The sequence below is a fragment of the Ursus arctos genome, unplaced genomic scaffold (assembly GCF_023065955.2).
Source record: "Ursus arctos isolate Adak ecotype North America unplaced genomic scaffold, UrsArc2.0 scaffold_18, whole genome shotgun sequence".
Taxonomy (NCBI): Eukaryota; Metazoa; Chordata; class Mammalia; order Carnivora; family Ursidae; genus Ursus; species Ursus arctos.
Genome location: NW_026622852.1, coordinates 38,491,541 through 38,510,573, shown reverse-complemented (window position 1 = coordinate 38,510,573; position 19,033 = coordinate 38,491,541). Strand labels below are relative to the sequence as shown.

Below are 19,033 nucleotides of genomic sequence, written 5' to 3'. Positions count from 1 at the left end.
AGTCATCTCTCTCTTGTTATGAGGATGTTTTTTAACAGCCTTATTGACCTTGGACAATACCTGATCGTCGTGAACTTGAAGAAGTTCAAGTGTGCAGCCCCATGCTTCCGTTCTCTACTTTGCTATCACTCTATTGATACAGGCAGGATTCCACATATATGCCTATACTCTTTGCCTTGGGCTAGGGAAGCACAGAAATACACAAACTGCCCCCAAGCCCCCATGGGGGTACAGAATGCATGGCCAGAAGTGGGTCTGAAAGGGAGTTCACATAATAGTTTCAAACACTAAGAAGGATAGTCTTTAGCTTTACCATAGCCCCCCGCCCCCCAGGCCTACCAACCTTGCCGACATGTTCAAGGTCAGTGGCAAATAATTTGACCAGATTTTAAAGCACAGCATTTATACCTTTCATGTATTCCACAGCTTATGAGCTGTACGCCTGGTTTCCTAGCAATGCATCTAATATCATTACTAACTGGTTTAGAAATAATTGTAGCATTAAATCATCAGGTAAAAACCCAGAGAACATTTCTACTTGAGCTTTGCCTCCCAGAGAAGAAAAATGCCATATAAATCGAAGGTCCTAAGATATTACAGTAATTACTAGGGAAAGAGAAATAATTTACAACAAAATTGGAACTTGAAGAATAGCATTTCTAACAGCCTTAGCGCTGTTCTGCTTTAGCTTCCTTAAAGAAAACTTGGCCATGGAAGCATACCATTAGCTTTTTAGAACTTCTAGTGCCTGAAATGTCAGGGATGTGCTTTTTCCTTCTGGGTGACTCCCATGCCTTGAGTTCAAAAAGGTAATTCCCCTAAGGGAGAATGGGAAATGGGCCTTCCTGAGTGGGACGCCCTAAAGGTGCAAGGTCCCTCCGCGGCCCACAGCAGAACTCCACGACGAAACCCGGGAGACCTACCGTGAAGAGCGAGAACAGCATCCAGGTGGCAATCATGACCTAACCGGCCCTCAGTTACAACCTGATCTCGAGAACCAGCTATTCCTAAAGCTGCAACCGGGTTTCCCTTTCCTCGGCCGAAAACCCGACGCAAGGACACAGCCTTCTGCCAGGTCACAGCCTTTCAGGTGAAGTGGGACTGGGCTGGCATCCCGCGTGCGCGCGTACCCGCTGGACACTGCCCCAGGAAGCGCACAGACCGCAACGTGAACCGCCCAGACTTCTCCGATTCAAAGGTACAGTCTGGAACCACGGTAGGGCCTTCAAGGGCAAATGAAACAGGAGTCGAGTGTATTTATTTTTACACAGCTACTAATTATCAGATTACATTTTATCAGATCAATTATGATTCAACAAACGCTAGCTGTCAGTTGGACTCAACTGTAATGGGCTAATAAGCCCTGAGGAGGCAGTGCGTGGTTCATTTTTTTTTTTTTTAAGTCATGTTGACTTATTTTATAATACAAACATCAGAAAGTGACCTTGAAGACTCTTTTCCTTCTGTGAAGCTGCTGGCTCTCCACAATAAGGAGAGTCACTGGACACTGTGTTTACAGTAAAGGCAAGTAACTGGATTGGTTTAAACAAAGGCACCTTTACAAAGAGAGGAAGAAAACCTGTTTCGCAAAGAGGCAGGCGCAGAAAAGGGGCAAGCGTCTCGTGAAAAGGGAGACGAAATGAAGTCAAGACACAGGTGCTCCTGTTTTTATAAAACAAGAATATAATTCTAGCCTCTTAAGATGCAAGAGTCAAAATCCTACTTTCATTAAGAACCACATTAAGGATTTTAAAAGACGTTGTCTTGTTGTTAAGAGATCTAGGGAAAAGACCGGGGAAATTATGTTCTTGGCTCGCTCCCTCCTTCTAAGGCTGAGGGGTAGTGAGTGTCCTCAGCCCCTTGCCACTGGAGTCAACCAGGATTTCTCTCCGAGTCAGGACATGCTGTATCCATGCCGTAGAGGTCTTTTCTCTGTGACTTTTACATACTTAATATTATCTCTAGAGTTAATGTTCATTCTCCTTTTGAAAGTTCTATCAGACCCATCTAATCTTGACTTCATGCCCAGTTTCAACAAGTGAAAGGAAAGGAGGCAGTTCTTTGGAAAAAGAAAAAAACAGCCATGTGCTCTCCTATAAGTAATCCAATTTCCCTTTCTCCCCTGCTTCTTACTTCAGTCTCACCAATGCCTTCCCTCCCTTGGGCTCACTATGCTCTACCCATGACTGCCTTCCAGTCCCTCCCACACCAGTGCCACCCTGCCTCAAGGCCTTTGCACTTGCTGGTCCCCCTCCCCCGAATGTTCTTTCTCTCGCTCAGCTCCATCCAACAGAACACTCCTGCGATGATGAAAACGTTACCTGCGCAGTCCAATATGGTAGCCACCAGCCAACTGTTGGCTCTCGACTACTGGACTACTTGAAATGCGGCTACTAGCGACTGAAGAACTAATTTTTAAATTTTATTGAATTTAAGTAGCTACATGTGGCCAGTGGCCACCACATTGGACAGCTCAGCTTAACTCTTTTATTTGAGTACCTTTTTCTCATCATTCGGCACAAATGTTGCCTCCACAGAGAGGCCGTCGCCCACTCACCACGCCTAAGTTGCCTCCTCACCCCATACTCCCTTGTCTCCCCTTCTCAGTACCTGGAATGATTTCGCCTGTGTTTGCTTTAGATTGTTTCTCTGCTCTAGGACAGAATGTCCTCGAGATAGGAAGTTCATCTCATCTTATTCACTGCTGCTTCCCAAGTACCCAGGACAGTGCCTGGCACAGGACAGACACGAAATATTTGTTGAGTCAGTCAATGAATGAATGCGTTCACCTGGCCAAGGTGCTTCCCTGATGGCGTGGGAAAAAGAGGGAAGTCCATGCATCTCGGCAAGTGAATCGTGAACTACTTTCATTGGAACTTGGACCCATGGAACTATGTCCCACAGACCATCCACAGCATCTAGTTCTGCATTCAAGTGGTAAGGGGGTGAAGGAGCCTCCAAACCAGGATCACCAGGGTGGAGACGGGGAGGCCATGGCCTTGGGATCCTCGAGGAACTGACATGAAGCTCCTCTCGCAGAAGGGAAGAGTCACCTCTGAAAAGTGGCTGCAGCCCTGAAGACCCACAAGATTAGTGTCAGCTAGCGCGAGAGCACTGTGTCATCATGTACAGGGGATAGGGCACTGATGGAGACAGATGGGACCCCCGACCCGTCGGGTATTCACCTCCTTCTGGAAGAGACTGATACATCAATAGTATTATGATGATGCATTAGCTCTAGGACCCTGTGGGGGGAGCCTGTACCTGTGCTATGAGATTGCAAAAGGATCCCCTCGCTCAGCCTGGGGTACTCAGGGAAGGCTTCCTGGAGGAAGGGCTAAGTAAGTTGAATCTTGAAGGGGGACAGAAGAGTTAGAGCTGTCATGATGGTAGGAATTGGGGGTTAGGACTGACAAGGAGCTGAGGAATGGCTATTCGAGGCAGGGAAGAATAACAAGAGCAAAGACACGGGCAGCAAATGGCAAACTGTTTACAGAGAACTGTAATTTCTTTGGTTTTATTGGTGTGTAAAGAGTGAGGCCTGGAGGGGCAAGAAATAAGCTAGAGAAATGCATGGAGGGTGAAATTGTAGCTCATATGGACCCTGAATACCCCAAATTTGGGATAGGACTCTTAAGGCAGTGGGAGACAGGCTTTGAAGAAGGATGACGTAACTATCTGCTTTTTAATAATTTTCATGATCCTAGAGATGTATTGGTGGTGAAGAAACTGGAAAGGGCCTAATACTCGAGACGGATACACCACGTAGGACAGGGACGGAACATACTGCCCGATGGCGTCAACTGGGCCAAAAGTGATATGGCTGCCCACGGTATGACACAGTTGTGTCATTTGAACTGACTTTACAACCTAATGCACGTGCACACACACATCCGCACACACACGTGCACGTGTGCAAACACACACACCTGTGGGCTCCTGGGCCCAATGCCCACAGTACAGCAGTGATGATCAGCCATGGCGAGAAATGCCATCCTGGAAGGTCAGGAAAGACGGCCAAGTCATTCCTGCGGCTTTTCAGGGAACTGTCTCCTAGTCTGGCCAAACGTGCTTGGATCTAAAGATTCAAATCCAGCAAACACTGACTTAGCTCTCACAAATGGGATCTCCTTCAATAACCACAGCAAACACACCTCTCGACAAGATTCGAGATCCTTCATATTGTCCACACAGCTGCATGTAGATTGTTTTCCCAAGTGACTTATTTTAGGTCTTCATTAGTTTAAAGTGTACATAGCATGCAACTAAGGTTTTTAAAAAATCAAATGGCCGTGTAAGGGGTCAACTGTCAAACAGTTGTCCCACTCTCTTTCTGTTCCTTAGTTTAAACCACTTTCAAATCTTTTTAGTTATTTCTTATGGTATTTGCCAAAATTTTCTAGAGAAGATGTTTATGCTGTGTTACTTTATCAGTTGTAGACAACCCCCACTGAGTTCCCTCTGCTTGCCCTGCCAGCACTTGTTGCTCACTTCACAAATGGTGGTAACTACTCTTTACTGGGAGTCAGTAAAAGACCATATAAATTTAGTACACTGCTGACCTCAGAAGTACGTTATATTTTCTTGTCTAATTTTTTGCCTTTTCTCTGGAGTTAGTAATGACCTCATTTTCCCTAAGGAGGTTTTTTCCCTAATGAGGTGTTTCCCTAAAAAACACCAAGAATTATGCTGTTTTATGTACAAATCACTAACTCTTCCCAGAAATTCAGAAGGTTTGCAAAACCTCCCAGTTGCATTTTCTGAAGAGTTGAGTTCACCAGAAAGCTGACCAGCTCCATGTGTCCCTTCGTCCTGTTCCAGTCTTGCCTGGGTGATCACTAGACTCCAGTGGGCACTCTCTGAACTAGGATCCTCGGTTTTCTGCGTGTCTTCTGCTTTTGTTATTTACTCCCTCATTTTTCTGGAGCATATCCTTCGGTATCTTTCTCTCTCCTTTCCCCACATTCTCTTTAATTTTAATTACTCTTTCTATTAAAGTTATATAGGCATATAATTTAAATTGCCTAATAATCCTATGGATTTTACAGAACACAAGGATCCCTTAATCCTATCCCCTCACCCCACTTGCCTCCAATTCTTTCCTGGTTTACTCTTAATTCAGTGGGCCACCTCCTCCAGTTGCTTCCTGAAAACTTGTATGTCTGACGTCATTAGTCTACCCTTACATTCGACTAAGAGTGTGGCTGGATATAAAGTTCTAGTTTTAACATCATTTTCCTCCAAACTATCCAAGGCATGGCCCCATTGCCTTCCAGCTGTCAGTGTTACCATGGACAAGTCAAAACCCATTCCGATTCCTCATCTTTGCATATGATCTATTCCCTCCCCGCCCACCCCCCTCCGGAAGCTTATAGGATCTTCTCTTTGCCACCAATAAAAATGTTTAATAAAACTTTGGAACATGGAAAGCAGACACACAATTGGGGGTAAAAAAACCCCACAACATTTCCAGACCTGAAAAAACAGGACCCTAAGCTGTCACTGGGGAAGGCTGAGAGCCAACTCACTCATTTAAAAGGCAATAAAAGACTCAGGAATGTTTTGACATTCTGAAACCAGGCCAGTCCCCTTATTTTAGCCATAGATCTCCTGTCAGCATGGTGCCAAAAACTGTTCCTGTTCTCTCTTCTCCTGCTATCCTGGTACTTGTAGATTTGTGCCTTTAAAAAAGCTCCTTTAAGGGGTGCCTGGGTGGCTCGGTCGGTTAAGCATCTGCTCAGGTCATGATCTCAGGGTCCGGGGATTGAGCCCCGCTTCGGGCTCCCCGCTCAGTGGGAAGACTGCTTCTCTCTCTCCCTCTGCCTCTCCTCCCACTCTAGCGCGGGCGCCTGCTCTCATTCTCTCTCTAAAATAAATAATAAAAAATTTTTAAAAAGCTCCTTTAAGTGAAATAAACCAGAGACAAAGGACAAATACTCTACGATTCCACTACTACTAGGTACCTGGAGTAGTTCAGTCCATAAAGGCAGAAAGTAGAAGGGTGCTTGTTGGGGGCCGGAGGGAGGGAGGAATGAGATGTTGGTGTGCACTGGGCACAGAGTTTCGGTTTGGGGAGATGAGGCAGCGCTGGAGAAGGACGGTGATGGTGGTCACACAACAAGGTGAAGGTACTTCACGCTACCAAACCGTACGCTTTAAAATGGTAGACTTCATAGCACATACGTTTTACCACAATGAAACAAAAACAAACCTTCTTTCTATCACTTGAATGAGGTGTTGTTTGCTAGGGAGCAAAGCAGGTGTGTGTCTTCACTCACTACATTTATATGGAAGTCTTTCGCAGGTAAGATTTTTTTTCCCTTTAATTCTATTGGCCAGATCAGTAGTTCAAAACCTTCGGGTATATAAGAAATTGTGTAAAGGGCTATAGATACAGCACTGCACGCTGTTTGCATTTACTGTACTTCGAATGTGATTTCAAGGGTGATTCTTCCATACCGCTTTTCACCCTTGAGAGCCCAACCCTCCCATGGTATGATGTTACCCTGGGCTCTATTAACAAAAGTGTAAAACTAACAGCCAGAGAAGGGATATTCTGAACTAGACACAGGTTCCTTCCTTGAGTCCACAGATTAAGAAGGTTTAGGTTAGTGGCGAAGGCCTTTAATTATACAGATGGGGGAATTACAACCTGGTAAAGAAGGTGGGGTGGGTTGGGGGTGGGTTGGGGGGTAAGGTGTGAATGTGAAGACAGTCCTTCGAATCTCTCCTATCTGAAGGGCTATCACAGGAAAGAAGAATTGCAGATTCTGTGAAACCCCCAACAAGAACAAAGTTCAAGAAGGGAAGTCAGTGCGAAAGATGCCAGTTCAGGAGAAGGGAGAATTTTCTGTCACTTGGACACTGCCCCTGTATAGACTGGCCTGCCACTGGACAATGAGGCCCTGGCTGCTGGCAGAAAAACCAGTTGGGAAAAGGGTGCTGGAGCCTGGACTAGCTGACCTCTTTTTACGAGCTGTTTCAGGCCTGGGATTCTATGAAAAGGTTCATGTCCACAAAACATAAGCCCGAGCAGTAAACAAAATGCTGGCCCTTGCCAAGCCCGAGAATAAGTGTGCTGTGCCCTATTTTAAGACCACAATCCGCCAAGAAAAACAGGCTCTTAAAAAAAGAAATGCATGATTATAGGCAACATGCAAACCACGATTCCCGTCCCACCCCTGCCTTTCCAAAATTTCTCTTCTTAACAATGTGAGTTCCAAAACACAAGCAACAATAATTCTCAATGAAACGCTCTGGTGAGAGTCGTGATTTTCTGAGAAAACGATCTTCGGGTTCCCTGTTTTGCATCAAGAGGAAAACCTTCAACTCGAACTAACTTGATTGATTTTCCAAAATACATTTTTTTCTAGAAAGCTTTGGAAAACTAAGCAAATAGAGCATCAGAAGAATTGCCTTCTCTTATTTATTAAATGTGCATATTCTCCCTGTAAAAGTCCCAGAGCAATAACTGCGTGTTACCAGGTTCAAGCAGTTTTTTAATATATTGTATTTACTTTAAATATATATGTTTTCATTCAATCTCTGGAAAGATACAAAAGATTTTCACCCAAACCACAAATTCTTGCACTTCTGTTCATTGGTTTCCTGAGAAGTTCAAAAACTTTAAATATTTAGTTATCCAGTTCATTCTAAATTACCAGTGGGTGCTGGTAGACAGAGGAATAAAAAAAAAAAATCACTGGGGATGACAACACTCTAGGGACGGGCTCCCCGTATCTAATCATAACCCCTGTGTGTGCCATGCAGACTTTCTTTTTTTTTTTTTAATGATTTTTTATTATATTATGTTAGTCACCATACAGTACATCCCCGGTTTCCGATGTAAGGCTCGATGATTCATTAGTTGTGTATAACACCCAGTGCACCACATGCAGACTTTCTACACTGTGCTTCCCACCTCTCGGCCTGTCTGCCATCACTCCTCTATGGTTTTAATTATCTAAAATTACCAACCTTATTGGCAACTTCTTTTGAATCTTCTCTTAATGGCGTAAAACACAGAGATGAAAATTGATGGAATGTATGGTTTTTTTCCTCCCCAGTTTTTTTTTTTCCTCTTAAAAAAACAGAAGACACTGGAGACCTTATCTATCAATTTCCGTGACTACCACTGGTTTGTCTCCTAGGACGCAGCCTTCAAGTTATCAGCACATTAACAGCGGTGACGGGTTCCATGTTTATATCCCCAGGGCTACCTAGCTCAGGGCCTTGCGCAGAGTAGCTGTCAAATGCGTGTTCGCAAAACTTGACGCAGAGAGAGAGAGAGCAAAGATACTTTTTGAGCTGGGGAACGCCACACTTGGGGGTCCGCGCCCTCTCCTAGTAACAAGTACAGAGAGAGGTCCACGGCAGTGCTATGGACCCTCTAGAGAGGACCAAGCTGCTCTGTTCACTGGCTGAATCACAGGGGTTTCTTCCCCAAGTCTTTCCCACACTCTTCCTTGTAGAAAAGCCCAGGGAGCCTAGAGATTCACCAAGCAGCTCAGCCTGAAGATGAAAATGAGCTACCTGGCCTCACTCCTCACTCTACACCAGAAAGGTACACTTGCTTCCTTTCAGATGAATTGTTGACTACTGCTAGGAGATTCTGAAGCACTTCATCAAGTTCTATAAATGGGGAATAATAATTCTTGGCAGGCTCATAGAGAACAACCGTGGAGGGCAACGAAGGACTGATTTTAAAAGAAAACATCTTTATTCAGCCAAGGTTGCACTACCCAGGGCAATATTTCAAATGATCTACACAAGTTTCCTCAAATTAGTTGTCATGTGGGTTTGCTATTATCAGACACCCTCACAGACAAAGCACAGCTAGTCACGTACACAATACATCACGTATTTGGGCCCGAGGGTCAGGAGGCCACTGCCGCCATTTTGCACACCACGAGAGATACTCTTGGAGCAAACGCCCCACGCGTAGCCACAGGCTGGCTCTTCTCTAGATTACAAAGGGTAGTTGAGTACTTTTGAAAGAACAAATGTGTCCTCAGCCGTTATTTTGTTAATTATTTGAGTCAACAGTAGTATAAGAGTTCAAGGGAGATGGCTTTCTAATTAAAACAAAAGCTGTCTAAATTCCCGAAGAGAGTTTTTATTGAAAATTACCCTCAGTGCAAGAGAATAAAAATAAAATAACAAACTGATGTACGATAAACACTAAAAATATCTGAAAATATTTTTTTAATCTACGTGTGGGGATAAAAGCTCTTTTCCCAATCTTCTTTAAATATCGTTTCAGAAGGATGTGAAACAAAAACAAAATAAAAGACTCACAGGTGCTAAATAAACCATGATCATTTTTGTAAAATATAGGAATATATAACTTGGAGGAAAATGCAGGCTGATAGAAGAAGCTCTCATGTATTCAGCAAGCAGTGACCACGGAGCTACTCTGTGCCAGGCCTAAGCTACTAGAGTATGCTTCACTATGTCTAAAAACTCAAAAGAAGGTCCCTGGGTGGCCAATGTAATGAAATGCACACGCCCCCTCCCAGAAATGCACCGATTGTCTAAATCACCAGTTGATAAAGATAGCCCAGACAGGAGCCAAATCTGGCGGCCACCGGTTCTCATGCATACGCTTCTACTGGAACACAGCCACGTCTGTTGGTTTAACATATTGTCTAAGGCTATTTTCACGTTCCAAAAGCAGAGTCAAGTAATTGCAACAGATGTCATATGCCTGCAGAGCCTAAAATATTAACTGTTTATTCTTTATAAGAAACAGTTGCTGATGCCTGGCCTCTATCAAGACACGTCTGTAAGAGAAGCCTGGGGTTTATCCCACATTTGCCCGAATAGCTTTGGATTTCCAGGTACAGAGTCATGAAACAGGCAGCAGACCACAGGGAAAGAGCTCTGACCCGTGAGTCTGAGAACAGCGATGAACGTCCCGCCCTGCCGCGTCCTGGCTACAGAGACTGCCGCGGCTCACAGCACCTCTCTGAGCGTGGGCTTTCTCCTCTGGCACATGGAGGCACTAACCCCTGGCTTGCCTGAGATGTGAGAGTGATCTGGGCCACTGCAAAGCACAGCCTCAAAGCGAATGGACCGTTAATGATCGTCAGGAAAGGGACCGCCAAATTCGTGCCGCTCCGAATGTGCCGAGGGTCATGTTAAGTGCGTTCTCCGTACTATCCCATCTAGTCCTTACAACCGCCCTATTTGATGGGTACCATTATGATTCTCCTTTTACAGATAAAGGAACCAAGGCTCAGAAAGGTTAAGGGATATGCCCATCGTCTTACAGCAAATAAGTGGTGAAGCTGAGATTCTAGAGCTTATGCTAGGAACCACTAAGGGCACTGATTCTCTGAACTACAATCCACTGAGTGGTATCTACCAGGTATCTATCCGCTTCATTGAACAAAGGCCCCCTGGAACCGTTTCTGAGACAAGTGCCTTGCCCGGGCCTTCACCAGCATGCTACGGTCTGTGTGTGTGAGCTTTGCTAGAGGTGAACCATTGCCCATAAACTCAACATTAGAGCTTTATCTACTCGGGCATTGAAAGAAAGCCCCCAAGCCATGATACGGTCAGTAACCTTACCTTGCTGGGTGCCAGGGTCAATTTCAAATTAGTAGGTAACCCACAAACAGCCTTTTGCCTGCACGACTCGGAGGGGCTGTCTCATCTCCCGTTGAGACCCTCCATTTCTGCTTAACAAAGCACATCTAACAAAACTATTAGGGGAAACTAAAAACTAGTAACAACATAGACTATATTCCATAGCTCTCCATTTCATATTCCTGGATTTCAAAAATGGAGCTTAATTTGGCAACTTGTGAGATCTTACTGTTGCCAGTTTTACACCCTTCTACAAAGCAATCTGGAAGTCTGTCTCGGGAGTCTTCATACCCATGCCAATTTACCCATTATTTTCATTTCCAGGATTCTATTCAATCGAAATAGTCACGAATGCTTACACAAATATAAGTGTAAGGATATTCACTGCAATATTACGGTTTATAAAGGCAAACATCTGGTAGCCACCACTTGCCCAACATAAACCATTATCTAAGTACATTTCAGTGGAATCTTTTGCACCTATTAATAGCCATGTGTAGGACAGACTAATCTATACAGAAGGTCACGGCCTGTACTCCTCACAAATGTCAATGTCAAGGAGAGGGCTAAGGGTATTTTCTGTATTAAAGGAGGCTGAGGAAACATGACATCTAAATGATCCTGGATTGGATCCTGGTTTAGGGGTTAAAAAAAATTGCTACAAAGGGCATTTTGAGGAAACTTGGTAAAATTTTAAAATGCGGTTTATAGCAAACATTAGTACCATATGTCAAATCTCCTGAATTTAAAAACTTTATCATGACTATACAAAATAATCTGAAGGGGCATGATGACTGCAACTCATTTTTAAATGGTTCAGAAAGAAAAATGTATTAAAAATTACGTATAATGTGTATAATACACACACATCTATATACACATACATATATATATGAAGACAGAGAGAAAGCCACAATGGAAAATGCTAACAATTGGGGAAGGGAACACAAAAATTCTTTGTACTCTTCTTGCAATTCTTTTGTAAGTTTAAAAGTATGTTAAAATGGAGGATTTTAATTTAATTTAATTAAGAGGAGAAAGCCAAAAAATACTGAAATTCTGTGACCTAGGAAAATGCTTTGCTAAAATGAGTAAAAACAGGGGTGCCTCGGTGGCTCAGTCAGTTAAACATCTGCCTTCGGCTCAGGTCATGATCCCAGGGTCCTGGGATTGAGCCCCACGTGGGGCTCTGTGCTCAGTGGGGAGCCTGCTTCTCCCTCTGCCTCTGTCCCTCCCCCTTGCTACTATTCTTTCTCTCACTCTCAAAAAAATAAATAAAATCTTTAAAAAGAAATAAAATGAGTAAAAATATTAGGATGCAAAACTATATATTCAGCATGATGTCTCAAGAATGGGGCAGTTTAAAAATGTATATTAGAAAGAAAAAAGCCTGACTGTTACCAGTGGTATATTGTTTCTGAGCAGTGAGATTCTTTTTCTTTTTCTTTTTTTTAAAGATATAGATCTCTTTTTATTTTATTTTATTTTATTAAGATTTTATTTATTTATTCAACAGAGATAGAGACAGCCAGTGAGAGAGGGAACACAAGCAGGGGGAGTGGGAGAGGAAGAAGCAGGCTCATAGCAGAGGAGCCTGATGTGGGGCTCGATCCTGGATCGCCGGGATCACGCCCTGAGCCAAAGGCAGACGCTTAACTGCTGTGCCACCCAGGCGCCCCTAGATCTCTTTTTAAAAAAAGGTTTATTTACTCATTTTAGAGAGGGAGAGAGACAGCAGGGAGGGCCAGAGGGAGAGGGAGAGAGAGAATCCCAAGCAGACTCCCAGCTGAGCGTGGAGCCTGATGCAGGGCTCAAAGTCAAGACCCTGCGATCATGACCTGCGCCAAAGCCAAGAGTCAGTTGCTCAACTGACTGAGCCCCCCAGGCGTCCCACTGAGTGCTGAGATTCTGTTTGAACTTTATTTTCTTTGTATTATTTTGATGCTTCTTGTGTATCTACAGTTTTTATAGTAAGTATATACTATTTCATAATCATGAAAAAATGAAATATTAAAGGAAAGCTACACATTTTTATGAATCACATAAACATCTGATTTAGTCTTCCAAAACTTGTATTGCACTAACTTAATACTTCGTATCAGAGGAATTTGAAGATAAGGTTTCTAAGCTCTAAACAGATTAAATCCTGTTTACAGCAGTAATATCGCACTTGTAAATTTTATAACATACTTGAAATTATTTTTCTTTCAAATCTCAGAAGACCAGGGGCAGATTATAGGATTGGCGTGTAAGAAAGCTGGCACTCCAAGCTTCAGCTAGAATTTTTTTAGGATTGTCAAACTGACAGACTAAATAATAGTCCCTGTATTAGAGAGCATTAAAAAATGCTCTAATGCTTCTAATTCATCTCTTACGATAGATAATGTCTTTCACCTATCTCCACTCCTAAAAATTAGAATATTACATGGTGTGTGTATTTATATGCATATATAATATTTTTCTAAATCATTGGAGTCACTTGCAGATATAATGCCCCATTATTCCTAATACATCAGTGTACATTACCTAAAAGTAAGGCTATTTTTCTACCTAACCACAGTAGAGCCTCAAAACCACTAACTAACATCGATAGAATCCTACCATCTAAAACTGTAGACCGCATTCAAACGTCAACAGTTGTCCCAATGATGTTCTTATCAACAAAATGGTTCAATCTAGAGTTCCAAGTAGCATTTAGTTCTCTTGTCTCTTTAATCTTTTTCAATTTGGGGCTCTTTCTTTTTTTGTTTGTTTTAAGATTTTATTTATTTATTTATTTATTTGAGAGAGAGAGTGCATGCACGCATGTACAGAGGAGGGGGAGGGAGAAGCAGAGACCTTGCTGAGCGTGCAGCCGGACGCAGGGCTCCATCTCACGACCCTAAGATCACCCCGTGAGACGAAATCAAGAGTGGGGACTTAACCAACTGAGCCACCTAGGCGCCCCATTAATTTGGGGCACTGTCTTAGTATTTCATGACCTGGACACTTTTAAAGATTATTTTGTTGACTGTTCCTCAACGTGGGGTTATCCGGTATTTCCTTACGGTTAGATCCAAGTTGTGCATTTTTGGAGGGATATCACAGAAGTGAGGCTGGGTTTTTCTCTTGTTCATCTTATCAAATGGTGCTCAATGTCAATTTGTCCAATTACTGATGATGTTAACTTTGAATATTTCATTAGGGTGATGTCTGCCAGGTTCCTCCCCTGTAAAGTTACTATTTTCCCCTGGCAATAAATATGGATTTTGTAGAGAGCTACATTAAGCTACACAAATATCCTGATGGGACAATAAAACAGTTAAAATCTGTATTCTGAACTGAAGCAGCAATCAATTCAGTCTCAAGAAAACAAACAAACACACCTTCATAATAGATTTGCTATAGTTATATTTAAGAAATATAGTACCCCTAAAAAGGTTTTTCATAACCTGCATAGAGAAAAGACTCTTGGGGGGAGTTTCCCATAATATAGACACTGCAGTTTCAAAAGAAATCTACTTTTATCTGCACGAGTTACAGAAGTGATGACATCTGAGTGTGCAACTTGTAATCCCTGGGGAAATAGTGCAAAATTTACATGATTTACCATCAAGTTATATGCTTGGAGCTGGCACTGAAAATACGAGTTTTTGACTCATCTGAACTTTCTTGTTTGTTCTTTTAACAAAAGTCTTTTAACGGAGCTAAAACAACAGGCCAGGCTATCCGGGGCTCAAGTCTGTGGGTCACATACAAAGTGGGTCCTTGTAGGACATCCTATAAAAGCTGTGTCAGCCGTGACAAGTCTCTGCCCAGGTCAGGAGGCTCACGTCAAGTGTCCCAGTTCTGAGGGTTTCCAGGAACTCCCATGGGAGAACCACCTGTTGTCTTTTCAGTCAAGCTTTTTCCCCCAGAAGCTTTGTGTTTATCTGAAAAACACAGGACCTACAATGACGCACTCCTGCCCCGAGCACAGAATCTGTCATTCAGAGCTCTGCAGTAGAGACACACTTCGTGCTTTAGAATTGATAGTGAGGTTCTTAGCAGAGCAATCAGAATCAACTCGAACTTTCTTTTCTTGTCCCTGGCAAGCACAACGTAGAAACCTTTCCTAAGGCGATCGTTGAACAGTTTGGGTTTGTTGTGTGAATTCCTGGGCCTGAGTAAAGGTGCTAAAAATAAACAGTGATGCATTTCTGCTCTTTCTCATTGCCTCAGATATCCGTTTTCTAATAAAATGTTCTCTTTAGAGACTGAAAATGAGGCCAATATGCAAAGTTAAGCAAGGAAGGCAAGGGGAAAGCCAGCTAGGCAAACCCAGAGAAGAAGGGTCATTTGGGGTGTCAGATCAAGGTGGACCTGGGGCAGAACTCAGGAGGAGACAGGGGCAGTGAATTGAGTGGCCTGAGAGGGGAGAGCCGGGTACAGGCAGAAGAGTCAATTCATTAGAGTAGTCTAAGAGCCGGCTGCTCCCCAAGGGGGCTTATCTGGCCACACCGGACTGGCTGCATCGGAAGGACAAGAATCACATGGACAGATTATGCCTCTGGTGGTTCACAGACCACTAGAGGGTTTACATTCTACAAACCCTGCTCCCCCAAATAAGACTTCACTCCTGCCCCCAAGGATGACTGTGTCCTCACTCCAAGTCTCTCTCAAACAATGTCTTTTCCATCCTTATCCTCATCCCTTCCTTCAAACCCTCAGGGCTATTCTTGGACACTGGAGGATGCCAGACAAGTCATTTCTCTAAGTCTCCCTTCGGTTTTTCTTCCTTTCCCCACAAATGACATTGCAGGCAAATTCTATGATCTGCACGATGCTCGAAAGGTACAAGCTTAGCAGGGGCAGTGTTTGGAGGCTGCTGGTGGATCAGGGACGATCCTGTTCTGCTCGGCCACCAGCCGGGTGAGCCATGGAGCTGTTCCAGGGGGAGTCCACCATCTGGAGGCACGGAGGGCAGCACGGCTGCAGGGTGTTTGGAGAGGTTACATTTGCCCTCCTGGCCTGCGCTCGGCTCCCCTGCAGCCTCCCCGCACTGCAGGAAGCACGGTGCTGCAATGAGTCCTGCTTCTACGAGCCCTGCTTCCATGCCGCCAGCAACCCGGTCCACAGCGGCGCGTTCCACCCCGCTCCCCTCCTGGCTGATGAGTTACTGTTTCTCAAGAAGCAAGAATTCACTTGGTAAATTCCCGGAACATAAGGTAAGTCTCAGATCTTGAAAGGCTGCCGTGCAATCCTGCCTTCGCAGAGGAGAAAAAGACAAAAGGAGGAAGGATGGGAAGGGAGCCAAGGAAAGGTCACGTGACAGGTCAGGGAAGAAGAAACACACCTCTTCCTTGTCCCCAGTGCCACCCCAGTTAGGGCCTCGGACAACTGTGACCACCTCGGCTTCTAGCCTCCCGAGGTCAGCTGGGAAATCTAACTAAATTACACAACTTTTTAAAAGATGTTTAAAGCTTACTTAGGTCTGGTTTCTCAAAAGGATGTCTAAAGGCACGGTAGCGGACCCTTTCACATTATCTACTACTGTCAGTCCCTGCTGAGAGTATCAAATTCTTCTTTTCCCATTTCTTCTATTTCCTGTTTTTATCTAGGTTGCAAGTCTCCTAAGAGGCCTAAAACTATGCGGACGAGTAAAACAGATGACACACATCTGCAGTTCTAATGAAACAGATAAATCTGGGAAGTGTATGCAGAGGGACGTATGTTACCTCCAGGCCTAAGATGCTGTTGAGTGAGTTCGGTTGTGTATAAATGTCAGCTTCCTTTTTCTTAATCATTCAAAAGACCAAACAGAAAGGATTAGCCTGTCACTTAGGGAGTAGCAAATAGAGTTGAATTCTATGGCACGTGATGAAGATTTGGGATTTTCTCATTTTGTCTCCTCCTTCTTTCTCCACCGCCCCCATCCCATCTGCTCATGTCAATAGTTTGCTTTTAATGAAATGTGGTTAAGTTTCTACATTTTACCGATAGGCTAAGCAACGCATTTCTCTGGGTGTGGTGTTATATCGGTTCAGAGACGATTTTTGCGAAGAAAAACTGGGAAAATCCAATAAAAGGAATTAAAAATATGAACTAATGATAACTCACCCTTTGCTGTGTCCCTACCGTTTGTTCACTGTCTATATTATCTGTCAATATACAACGGGGAGATAATCACGAATGACCAAATTTTCTGCTTAACAATCTTACAGATCTTGTATATTTAGAAATGAATCATCTGAAGCCCAAGGTCAAGCATTTAGTTAGTAGCACGGTGCTGTCCAGAATAGAGGCGTCTCCCAAGTCACCCCAGGTTCTTCTCACTCAATAATACTACTTCAGTTTAAGCAAATTGTAGAGATATCCTTTTAGCCAAAATTCACCCAACAAGAAACTATAATAGCGCTACAAATCCTGAAATATACCCATTATCTAGGGATCAGTGAGGCAGGGCTGTTCTTGCACAGGGAAGTTTCTAACCTCAAAACAATGGATCTTCAATGAAAGAAAACTGGACTCATGCGTGTCCAAGGGAACAGTAACAGAATGGGAGAAAGAGAACCGAGCCATGAAATGTCACCATCAAAAGGTGGAAAACGACCTGAAGGGACATCAGGGGAGGTGAAGCTCAAAGAAGTAGAAGGTTTTCAAAGTCAGAGAGTTGCTACTAAATTTAAGAAAGTGTAAAGCCGGGGCGCCTGGGTGGCACAGCGGTTAAGCGCCTGCCTTCGGCTCAGGGCGTGATCCCGGCGTTATGGGATCGAGCCCCACATCAGGCTCCTCTGCTGGGAGCCTGCTCTTTCTCTCCCACTCCCCCTGCTTGTGTTCCCTCTCTCGCTGGCTGTCTCTCTCTCTGTCAAATAAATAAATAAAATCTTTAAAAAAAAAAAAAAAAAAAAAAAGAAAGTGTAAAGCCAGAGGTATGTGGCTCATTTTCTCGAGAAAAGGAAATAATCATTTGGGATCGAACTATAATATCCATAAGAATTATATTTTATCCCCTATTACAGCTAGAATAGTTTGTTTACTTAGTGCCCATCAGACTCTTTACATTTCAGGTTAAGCCGTATGAAATTCCCAATGCTTGATTTTAATCTATAAAAATGGCTACTTCAGATGGATTCGACCTAATTCATTATCTCTAATGTCTAACTGTAACCTTGCCAGATGGGTATTATTAGTCCCATTTACAGATGAAGAAACAGATGTAAAGAAGAAGAGTAACGTGCCCCAAGGTACCAAGAGACGCCATGTTCCCACCCCGACTCCTGCAGACCCCAGGGCCAAGGGTCAGGAGCCTTCCTCTCAACAGCACAGCCTGGAGTTGTCTGTGTTAGTTCGGATAGTTAAAGATGCATTTAATGGAATACGGACCTTCAGTCATCATACTTAGTCTATTAAGTTTTGAAACACATTTTGTACCACTAGCCAGCTTATCACATCGACCAAATTACCTCAGTGTACTTGTCTAGTCTTCTGGTCTGTAAAAAGGCGATGACTGGGCAAAAGGGTTGATTAGGTCCTTTTTCATTTTCTTAAATTTGAGTGATATTTATAAATAAAGAGAATTTCTAGTTTTTTAAAAAATGATTACTTAAAAAATTATCATCATTCCTTGAAAACTATCCAACTATCCAACCTTGAAAACTATCCAACTATTTATTCGACAGAGATAGAGACAGCCAGTGAGAGAGGGGACACAAGCAGGGGGAGTGGGAGAGGGGGAGCCTGATGCGGGGCTTGATCCCATAATGCCGGGATCACGCCCTGAGCCGAAGGCCGACGCCCAACCGCTGTGCCACCCAGGCGCCCCTTGTGTGCAAGGTTTTATATCGCTTTGCTGGGAGTCATGATCACACGCTTCCCTCTCCGGAATCTGCCAGGAGAGCCAGCAGGTGGGAACGCCTGCCAACCCTCTTCCTCCCTTGGGTCTCACTGTTAATTAGTGAGTTACCTCCCTCAGTGAGTCAGGACAATAAAGGTTGGGCATCTCTGAGCTAATCAAATGATATTTAAAAACTGGAAATAGCCAACAAATGATGATTCAACCAAAATAAAAATTCTTATAAAAACCATCTCTGACTCATGTTCACATCACTCCTGATAAGTGGGACCAGGCGGAAACCAGTGAGTGTGAGTGGACTGCGGGGAGTCACTTGATTACAGCTCGACCTCTGCCTCACTCGTTCCCCCCAGAGACACGGGTTCTGTGAGGTTAATGGACTGTTTGGAAGTTGTCATTTCCTCAGTGTGCCACCCACCCACCACCCCCATCATCTCACGCCTTTAGAGTTAAGTCAGTCAGTAAATGCACACATCATTTAATTTTGGAGCTGACAGGGGCCCGGAAATCATCTGGAAACTTACAACCCAGGAACACAGTTAAAAATACAAGGTTCTGTGCCATCAAAAATATGGACGGGTTTTGGGGCGCCTGGGTGGCTCAGTCAGTTAAGCGTCTGACTCTTGGTTT

General features: G+C 43.7%; 1 protein-coding gene across 12 annotated transcripts in view; it reads right to left on the bottom strand.

The window, feature by feature from the left end:
* PALM2AKAP2 (PALM2 and AKAP2 fusion) overlaps positions 1 to 19,033 on the bottom strand; it is a 564,113-nt gene that overhangs the window by 70,720 nt on the left and 474,360 nt on the right. The window contains exon 1 of one of the 12 annotated variants that reach the window (XM_057313655.1): positions 924 to 18,134. The exons of the other annotated variants lie outside the window; for them this stretch is intronic. Coding sequence (XP_057169638.1) covers positions 924 to 959 — 36 coding nt within the window. The 5' untranslated portion in view covers positions 960 to 18,134. Of the gene's footprint in view, positions 1 to 923; positions 18,135 to 19,033 lie in introns of those variants that run through there. 12 annotated transcript variants of the gene reach the window in all.